Source organism: Callorhinus ursinus, unplaced genomic scaffold, assembly GCF_003265705.2.
Source record: "Callorhinus ursinus isolate GAN/ISIS: 27379988/994484 unplaced genomic scaffold, GSC_fseal_2.0 scaffold4, whole genome shotgun sequence".
Classification (NCBI taxonomy): Eukaryota; Metazoa; Chordata; class Mammalia; order Carnivora; family Otariidae; genus Callorhinus; species Callorhinus ursinus.
In genome coordinates, this window is record NW_027397066.1 from 106,351 (window position 1) to 116,042 (window position 9,692).

At 57.1% G+C, this 9,692-nt stretch overlaps 2 protein-coding genes across 3 annotated transcripts in view; one reads left to right on the forward strand and one right to left on the reverse strand.

Annotated features, from left to right (window-relative positions):
• PDE6B (phosphodiesterase 6B) overlaps window positions 1–7,898 on the forward strand; it is a 35,727-nt gene extending 27,829 nt beyond the window's left edge. Inside the window, exons 13-22 of one of the 2 annotated variants that reach the window (XM_025887147.2) lie at window positions 1,271–1,378; window positions 1,708–1,817; window positions 2,019–2,106; window positions 2,474–2,574; window positions 2,803–2,910; window positions 3,468–3,531; window positions 3,865–3,939; window positions 5,103–5,186; window positions 6,419–6,581; window positions 7,679–7,898. In XM_025887147.2, coding sequence (XP_025742932.1) covers window positions 1,271–1,378; window positions 1,708–1,817; window positions 2,019–2,106; window positions 2,474–2,574; window positions 2,803–2,910; window positions 3,468–3,531; window positions 3,865–3,939; window positions 5,103–5,186; window positions 6,419–6,581; window positions 7,679–7,731 — 954 coding nt within the window. In that variant the 3' untranslated portion in view covers window positions 7,732–7,898. Of the gene's footprint in view, window positions 1–1,270; window positions 1,379–1,707; window positions 1,818–2,018; window positions 2,107–2,473; window positions 2,575–2,802; window positions 2,911–3,467; window positions 3,532–3,864; window positions 3,940–5,102; window positions 5,187–6,418; window positions 6,582–7,669 lie in introns of both variants that reach the window. The other variant, XM_025887146.2, reaches the window with a different exon arrangement.
• A 1,411-nt stretch (window positions 7,899–9,309) lies between these two features.
• ATP5ME (ATP synthase membrane subunit e) overlaps window positions 9,310–9,692 on the reverse strand; it is a 5,120-nt gene continuing 4,737 nt past the window's right edge. The window contains exon 5 of the mRNA XM_073891285.1: window positions 9,310–9,391. Coding sequence (XP_073747386.1) covers window positions 9,366–9,391 — 26 coding nt within the window. The 3' untranslated portion in view covers window positions 9,310–9,365. The remainder of the gene's footprint in view (window positions 9,392–9,692) is intronic.

Consider the following 9,692-nt stretch of genomic DNA (forward strand, 5'->3'; position numbering starts at 1 on the left):
GAAGGGTCCCAGATCCACTAGAGGGTGGGGGACCATGGCGAAGGGTCCCCGATCCACTGGGAGGTGGTGGGCCATGGTGAAGGGTCCCAGATCCACTGAGAGGTGGGGGGCCATGGTGAAGGGTCCCAGATAACTGGGAGGTAGAATTCGGACATGGTTGGGGCGGTCCCAAATCCCCCAAGAGGTGGGAGAGATGTGGTCAGAGGTCCTAGGTCCTACACAAAGTTTGGGGACAGCCATGTTCATTACAGAATACACACACCAACTGTGCCTAGAATAAATGACTGAATGTATCGATGGGTAGAATGATGGATAGAACGTTTGGTAAATGGTTGTTCCAGACAAGTTGATCAAGTGCACCATTGGGCCCTAGTGGGGTTTTGGCGTGGGGTGGAGAGGATATAGGAGCCCATGAGATGTGCAGAAAGCAAAGGGCATCCTCTTGGTTGAATGCAGAGAGCCCCGCAGAGGTCATCCCAGGGAGGAGGGGTGGCCCTTCCAGCTCTGCCCTGAGCCCTGCTGCTTTCCCATAGTTCTCTGGCTGTTGTGCTGTCTTCACCTTCACCCTTCAGGGAGCACCTGCTTCCCCACCATGCAAGTGAGGAAACCATGCTTCCTCGTGCCCCCCTGAGAACAGGTGCAGCACGCTGGCATTTTCAAAAGAAATTTTACTAAATACTAAAGGAAAACACAAAAGAAAAAAGTAGACAAATGATTAATAGAATTTTTTAAAATTTCAGAATCATTTTCTGGCACTAAAAGCCACAGTGGAAGCAGTAAGATGCTCCTTTGGCACACATCCTGTTGTCCAGAAAGACTGCCCTGCTAGAAAAGGCTCACACCCCTGGGGCCTGCCCCTCGATCTCTGGACCCTTAGCCAACATTTTATTTCTCCATCGTCCATGCCAAGTGCCCACACATTGTGCCCCATTCAAACACCCTTGCCTAAAACAGACCTTTTCTTCTAAAACATCCCATACCCCTTGCCTGGGGTCCTCCTCCCAATTTTGGGCTGGGCAATAGGTTGGAGGCCCCATGAATGCTGGAGCTGTTCTTAGCTTTGACCCTGGCCCCATCAGGCCGCCCCTCGTCCACCCCGCAGGTGTCAAGCAAGGTACCTCCCACCCAGGAGGGTGGTCAGGGGCCAGCAGTGAATCGCTGGGACAGGAAGGGTCATGGGGCCCTCGCGTACGGGAGTGAGCAGGGCTTTCACACCAAACTATTAGCATGTTTGGTGCTCAGAGCCTGTGTTTCTCCCGACTCCCCTCAGGTCCTGGTGCGGTTTCTGTTTTCCGTGAGCAAAGGGTACCGGAGAATCACCTACCACAACTGGCGCCATGGCTTCAATGTGGCCCAGACCATGTTCACGCTACTCATGGTGCGTGTCCCAGCAGGGACGTGACAGATGTCGCCCTAACCACCCCCCCCACCTGCTATCTGGTCAGGCTTGTGAAGGCCCTCCCGGAGCTTGGGGTTGCGGGGCTCCTCTGCGTGGGAGGTGGGGGCCTTCAAGGGCAGAGGAGTCAAGGACATGCATCCCCCTGGGACTGGCACACCCCCAGCCCGGGAGTAATGGAGGGCACCTGGGCTGGGGAGGGGCGGCAGGGCGAGGCCCAGATCCCTCCCCCACCCTGCTTGCCTGCGCCGTGGAGCAGGGCAGGGAGGGAGGAGGAGGGTGTTGGCAGCTGTAGGTGCCCGTGTCCTCAGACGGGGAAGCTGAAGAGCTACTACACAGACCTGGAGGCCTTCGCCATGGTGACCGCCGGCCTTTGCCACGACATCGACCACCGTGGCACCAACAACCTGTACCAGATGAAGTAGGCAACACAGCTGGGCGCCCGGCTCGCTCTGTGGGAGACTTTGTCACAGCAGCCCAGGGAGGGGCCTGCCTAGAGCTCACTGAGGGTGGGGGTGCCCCGTCCCTGGCGAGGAGGGAAGTTCAGGGGGCCCAGGAGCCACAACCAGCCTCTCTGGGGGCTTCTGGCCAAACTGTGATTTTAATAAAACCTCTGTAACAGATCCCAGAATCCCTTAGCCAAGCTCCATGGTTCCTCAATTTTGGAACGGCACCACCTAGAGTTCGGGAAGTTCCTGCTCGCCGAGGAGGTTCGTGTCCCATTCCTCACTCGGGGTATTTCTCCGTATTTCTGACTGACCATCGCCTGCACCACTGGCCCTCCCCCGGCCAGGAGCCGAGGATGCCACAGGGCGTTCTGACCAGCGAGCCAGGCCCCGCGGGGGCTGGAGGGAGGGTCAGCGGCGATGGGTTGGATTTGAACTTGGAAATGCACCCACCGTGGGGTGGGGTGGGCTCAGGGGTCAGGCAGTGGTGGGGAGGGCGTGCAAGGCCAACTGGGTCTGGTGCCCACGACCTGCCACCTGCCGGTAGGAGCAGGCCAGCAACGTGCCAGGGTCAGACAGACAGATCCTGGGAGGGGGCAGGGACAGACTGGGAACCTAACCCTTCCCGCAGTCCATGAACATCTACCAGAACCTGAACCGGCGACAGCACGAGCACGTGATCCACCTCATGGACATAGCCATCATTGCCACAGACCTGGCGCTCTACTTCAAGTGGGTGGCCGCCCCGTGGGGAGGCAGGACGGGAGCCTGGCTGGGGGGTGGGGTAGGGACCTGGGGCTCCTCGAAGACCCTTGCCAGCCCAGCAGCCCCACAGGGCCTGAGCTCTTTGCCTCGGTTTCTCTCCTAGAACGTGGGTGGGGTTAGGATCAAGGAGGAGGGGTGTCCTGCATGGGGTTAGAGGGTGGGGGTCGACTCTCTCTCTTTGTTCCTGGGGTTCAGGAAGAGGACAATGTTCCAGAAGATTGTGGATGAGTCTAAGAACTATGAGGACAAGAAGAGCTGGGTGGAGTACCTGTCCCTGGAGACAACGCGGAAGGAGATAGTCATGTGAGCTATGATGGGGTGGGGGCGTCAGGAACCATCTCTGTGCTGGTTAATCCTCAACCCCCCCCACCAAACGAGGAGACCCCAGGCCCCCGAATGAGCCACAACAAGAACAGCTCATCTCTAAACGGCTTTGATAAATCGTCACAATAAATGCTCCATCTTACTTGCTTCTCATTTTCAGGGGAGACAGTACAGGATTCGGGGTCAGAGAGCCCATTTCCTTAGTTTGTGGATTTGGCAATAATTTACTTATTCATGAACCTTCACTGATACATCTCCAAAATGGAGATTCAGAACTATGGTTCTCCTCCAGGGCTGTCCCAGAGGTCCAACAAGGAAAAATGTGTAAATCATGGGCACTTGGAGCTGCCCAATAAAGACTTGGTTTTAGTTTGTGGCGGCAAGGGGGAGAGGGAGGTCATGTATGAGTGGTGGGTTGGAGTGGGTGTGTAAAGTGAGAGGTCTACTACTGGAAGGGGTGCCCAGAGGGGGAGGGGGAGGGGGAGGGGAGGGAGGGAGGCCAGCTTGGGCACGCTTTGAGCTTCATCTGCCTGCAGGGCAATGATGATGACTGCCTGTGACCTGTCCGCCATCACCAAGCCCTGGGAAGTCCAGAGCAAGGTCAGAAGCTATGCAGACCCCCACCTCTTGTCATTGCCTCTTGAGATTGCCTCTAGGGGAAGCCTGAGAAGGGGGGACAGAACCTTCATTTGCAAGTAGTACTGAGAGCTGCCCCCTTGCTCTGGGGCTGGGCTCGCGGCCGCCACATTGGAAAGCACCATTGTGCTCACTGTGCATCAGGCCCAGCCTGAAGAGTAGGGGTCCCAGAGGGTCTGGGGGCAGAGACTGAGGGCACAGAGGCTCTTGGCAGGAGCCTCCTTTGTCAACTTCTGACCAAACGCTGAACTCCACAGGATGACTGCCTTTTATGTCCACCTCCCCCCCCCCCACCAGGTTGCTTTGCTGGTGGCAGCTGAGTTCTGGGAACAAGGTGACTTGGAAAGGACAGTTCTGGATCAGCAGCCCATTGTGAGTGTTACTTCCAGAATCTTCTACCCCTAGTGTGGTTCTTGGGAACCTCAGCTTCGCTTGGTACAAACATAGGGCCCCTGGGGATTTGGGGTCCCAGGACCTCAGTCTCACTTTGTGGGATAGGTCATGTGACATGAGCTGAGCGTAAATTTAGGTGGCTCGGGATCTGGGTAAAGTTGTAGAAAAAAAAACAGGGTTTGGATAAAGCTGTGAGGCCCATGCTGAAACGGAAAGTCGTCAAAAGTGGCCGAGGCAGGCTGTGGCCCATCATCTGGGGCCTCCACGGCCCAGGCAGCTCCACAGTGAACCTCAGCCAGGCTGCAAGCTGCTCCAGGAAGGCCTTCAAGTGGGGAGAGTACGGTGCCAGAGAGGGCCAGCGGCTGGAGTCCAGGGGCCCCCACCATGATAGGTGGGAGATGCTGAGATCTTCGGGCCAGCAATGTGGGGCCAGGGATGTGCTGCTGGACCACCACGGCACCTGCATAGGATCCAAGCGGACAAGGACAGCAGAGCATGTCTAACAGCAGGTGGAAGGGATGGAAAGGGGGTTTGTTTTACAAGTCAACTCCAGTCAGTGGATAGCTGCCTGATCACAGCGTGGAGAAGGCTTTGGGGCCAGGGACAGCCTGCAGGGAAGGGTGTCCTGACCAACCAGCCAGGTCCCTTGGGGACAGGGCAGGCCTCTAGTTCCTGCATGGCTCACCGTTGCTACGTGGAGCTCCAGACAGTGGGTAGCTATGAAGGATAAACCTGCAAGGAGCAGCTCAGGGGGTCTGGAGTGTATGTGGACACCAAGGATAGCCCCTCCAAGGGCGTCTGGAGTTTGCCCCCACAGGGCTCTCATGCCAGGTCTTGAGTTAGCACCATGGAGAGCTCCCAAGGATGTGGGAGGAAGGGGCTCAGGGGACCTGAAACTAGGGAGCCTCATGGTGGACTCAGCCCTGGAACTACCAGATGGCTCGGAGCGGGGAGGGGCATCCTGGCTGCCCCCTTTCAAGGGCCAGCATCTATCAAGGCAGGCTAAGCCCCAAGACCAGAGGCTCCACCTTCATCCCATGGACACTGCTTCATCTGTGTCTCTGTGGACATGTTCATCTGAGCTAGGTGGGGCTGAGTGAGTCCTGCAGGCTCAGAGGAGGTATCTCTGCTCCCCCCACAAGCCAATGATGGACCGGAACAAGGCAGCGGAGCTCCCCAAACTACAGGTTGGCTTCATCGACTTTGTGTGCACATTCGTGTACAAGGTGAGCAGGGTGGTGCGGGGCCTGGCTAGGCTCACAGGAGGAAGGGGCTTGCTGGTGTGGGTTCACCCAATGGCCTGGCCTGCCATAGCCCCCATCTCATCCTTGTACTTAAAATCTGAAATCCTCAGTGTCACCCCAAGGAGTCCCTTCCCACCTTCCCCTAACCAGTTCCTCAGAAGCTCTTCATGCTTTCCCACAGGTCTCCACCCTCTGGGAGGTCCTCCCACTCACCATGAGGCCTCACCTCACATGTCCCTTCCCCAAACCCCATCTAGGGCACCCCCACTCGTGGCCTGCAGTTTATCTGCAGGTGCCTTTGTTCAGTGCCTGTGAACCCAGGAGGACAGGGATGGGTCCACCCGTCACAGCTGGGAATGCCTCACCCAGCAAACACATGTTGCACATGAGACCAGGGAACACTGTGCCGAGGATGCATGTGCTGTGACATCATAGCCCAGAGGACCGTTCAGGGAGTGTGTCGGGGGGTCTGACTGCAGAGCCCCTCCCGAGTGATGCCCATGGGCTCCACTCCATCCCGTCCTGGGGGCTGTGAGGAGGAGGTTGTCTGCTTCTGAGTAAAGTTACCCCTGACTGGACCAGTCCCACTCCCCACCTTGACCGCCACGGTGCCTGGGCTTCCCCTTACTGAAACCCCAGCGCCCTTTGCTGCCCCCTCAGTGGGGCTGTAAGTGCTGAGAAGGGAGGCGGGACCGGGATGGACAGCCCAGTCCTGAAGCTCACAGGTCGCAGCCCCACCACAGCGCTCCCCTCTCACTGCCTTCCCCAAGCCCATCCACACACTCCATGGCTCACGTGTGTGTTTGTGGGTGTATGTATGTGTGATGTACGTAGAAGAGACCAGAGAAGGGGCTGCAAGGCCGGCATGTCTGCCCAAGTCTTCCCACCCCCTCTGCCAAGGGACTCCCCTTCTGCCATCGATATTTTCTACTCCATTCTTGGGGTCCTCGCCCCACTAAGACCATCTGTGCCCTCCCCATCCCCTCTCCTCCGTTTCCTGGGCTTTGCTGGGAAAGGGACATCTCAGTGGCCTTCCCTTCTCCCTCAGACAGGACGCCCCCCCACCAGGTTCTCCTCTTGAGAGCGGGGCAGGGTGTGGGGGGGACAGGCTGGTGCCAGCAAGGGCCAGGATGTGGGGAGGCCACCTGCCCCAGCTGCCGAGGAACAGTCAGGAGTGTGGCCCGACTTCTTGATTCCCTGTCTTCCCGGTCCAGGAGTTTTCCCGTTTCCATGAAGAGATCCTGCCCATGTTCGACCGACTGCAGAACAACAGGAAGGAGTGGAAGGCCCTGGCTGACGAGTATGAGGCCAAAGTCAAGGCCCTGGAGGAGCAGAAGCAGCAACAGGAAGACAAGACAACAGCCAAGAAAGGTGTGGGCTGCGGGCACGTGGTTAGTCCCCGCGGGAAGTATGCGAAGGGCGGGCACGTGGTTAGTCCCCGCGTATGGGGAAGTATGCGAAGGGCGGGCACGTGGTTAGTCCCCGCGCGGAAGTATGCGAAGGGACGGAGGCCAAACCAGAGCCGAGTCTGGCGGACAGGCCGGTGGCAGAGGCGCTAGGGCTGGTGAGCTGGGTTCCTCCCTGCAGAGGCATCGGGCCTGTGGGCACAGCGCAGTCAACAGCCCGGACTGCAGGGTCTCCTTGTTCCTCGCCAGACTCTCATTTTCTCTAACCAAGTAACTATTTGAATGTTACTTCTTGATAAAGGGAGGAAACATGGGGAACTCTCAGCAGCTCTTTCTCCCACCACCAGGCAGCAGTTTTCTCCTAATTAACTTAGGAAAATCTCCACTTCCATCTACCCTCAGAAACCAAACAGAAGACCTAAGGGCGCCCGTCTGACTCCAGCTCAGGTCATGATCTCGGGGTCCTGGGTCGAGCTCCACAGTGGGCTCTGCACTCAGCAGGGAGCCTGCTTCTCCCTCAGGCCCTCGCCCTGCTTGTGCGCACGTGCACACTCTCTCAAATAAATGAATAAAATCTTAACAGAAACAAAACAAAAACATTAGACCTAAAAAAAATTAAGTGAGCTGAGTCAAGCGTACATGACACCTTTCCCTGTACTGTGTCACAACCTTGGTTTACCTGCTCAGCCCCCACCCCCGCGTCCTGCTGTGGGACTGTGGCTCACGTGGCCGCATCCTGAGGGGTCGGCACACCCCCACATGGAATCCCTGATGCTGTTGCCATGGTATTTGCCTGCGCGTGGCCACCTCAGCCCTGGGACTTCTGTTGCTATTTCCTGCTGTGGGGAGGAAACCGGTGTCCAGACGGTTCTGGGTTTGTGGGGGCCAGAACTAAAAGTGTCACAAGGACAAGGCAAGAAAGGCTGAGCCCCGGCTAATCGGCTTACGCTGACCACAGGCCCCACGCTCTGCCCTTCCTCCCACGGGGCTGGTGGAGGCCGCTGGGCAGAAGGGGCGGGGCCGGTGCACAGCCCTCTCACCATCTTCTCTCTCTTGCAGTGGGCACAGAGATTTGCAACGGTGACCCCGCACCCAAGTCTTCGACCTGCTGCATCCTGTGAGCCGGTCCGTGTGTTCTGACGGCGCCCGTCTGTTCACCCGCTGGGACTCCACCTCTAACTGCTTGCTACAGGAGCTTAAGAAGCCCAAGAAAATGAAGACAATTTTGGATGTTTTGAAATTTTTTTAAGATTTATGTTTTTATAAACTAAAGTCAACTATGAATACACAGTTTACCGTACTTCACACTCATCCATCTTTTGGGTACACAGCAATGCCACAGAGATGTTTGGAAAGGGTCTGTGAACTGCGAGTCGGAAAGCACTGGCTGAAACCCACCTGCACACGTATTACGTGTATTTGGGTAGATGGGATACAGAGATGCTGTTGCCTGTCTGGTTAGGAGATATGACCAGAAATTCAGAATAAAAAAAAAAGAAAACAAGTTGCCCTTTTCTTTAATACAGCAGAAATTATGGTGGAGGGCACATCATGTAGGGCCCATGGGAAAATTCTGCCACAAAGGTCAAGGCCAGGAGAGACCTGAGCAAAAACACACGTAACAGCCCTCCGCATGGAGGTCAGGGGAGCACACTGCCACGGCTGAGGTCTGCCCAAGCCCTTAGTGTTTGTGCACCAGCACAGCCGGACCCAAACACAAGGCTCACATGTGAAACAGGTACTCATTATCTGGTAGAGCTCCAAATCATTTGTTCCCAACACTGCACACAACCCCACAGCAAACACCTCAGCTGCCTGATTGGGCTGGTTGTGGAAAGGCCAGTTCAGACGCCACTCAAGCCCGCCTCCAGAGCTCCAGAGCTCCGGAGCTCCGGAGCAGGTGCTGAGGGGAGAATGGGGAGGGAGGACCCACCCCCCACAGCCATCCAGTCACAGGAAAGAGGCAGTTCGCATCTCAGCGGGGACACCTGGTGACAGTCCATGATTAGGGCCAGGCCATCCTCCCAAGGGACTCTGCACCAGCCAACCTGAGGGAACCGAGCTGGGCTCATGCAACCTTCACCTGAACTAAAACCAAGGGTTTAAAGTGCTTATCCACTGCTTCTCATCTTCCCCCTCACATCTGCAAATGAATTCATTTTATCAACAAAACTTGGGCTCAGGGAAATTTGCTCAAGACCTAGGGCTGGGAAACAGCACCATTCCAACACCAGGCCTCAGAGGCTGGAAGAGCTCAGCCAGGAGGGGCAGAACCTGGCTGTCAGCTCAGCAAGAGCCCAAGCCCACTACAGAGCTTTACGCAGCACCCCAGCCTGATCCCCAAAAGCCCACGGGCCTTCCTCCCCCCGCCCCCCGAGAGGGGGATGAAGATCCAGGTCCCCGGCATTTGCACTGCCCATCAAGGGTCTGGGCTCAGTGAAGACCAAGCAGCAGCCGCAATACCCAAGCTGGCTGAGTGGGGTATAAACTGCTCCCTTTGGGGCTCCCCAGTCGGACACCCCAGAGAACAGGTGACGGAATTTCTGTGTTCCCGGCCCATCTGTGCACTGCCCCCTGGGTCTGTGATGGGTGCCCAGTTCTTCTGAAACCCACGCGCCATCCCCACCCCACAGAAACGGAGGATAGAGCACAACTCCTGAGCTGGGGTCCGGCAATCAGACAAGTGGCGACAGTAAAGAAGAGCATCAAACACAGAAAGCTTTATTCGTCCACACCACTCCAGAGAAAGGCAGGCTCACTTTAGTATGCTGTCGTCTTGGGCTGAAAGGGTTAAAGGAAAACACTTGTGTTATTACACGCTCAGGCAATCCGAAGGACCACTTCACACGTGCAGAGCTCAACAACCCAGGACCCAGCTACAGTGGAGAGTCCGACCATGCTCTGCCTCAACTCTTGTCCCTGCACACTCCGACTGGGGCCTGCCACAGCACTCAGCGGGGGATGCGTACCCGGTTCCGGTCCTGTGCGCCCTCTGAGGGGGGCACATTCCCTGCCACAGCACTCAGCGGGGGATGCGTACCCGGTTCCGGTCCTGTGCGCCCTCTGAGGGGGGCACATTCCC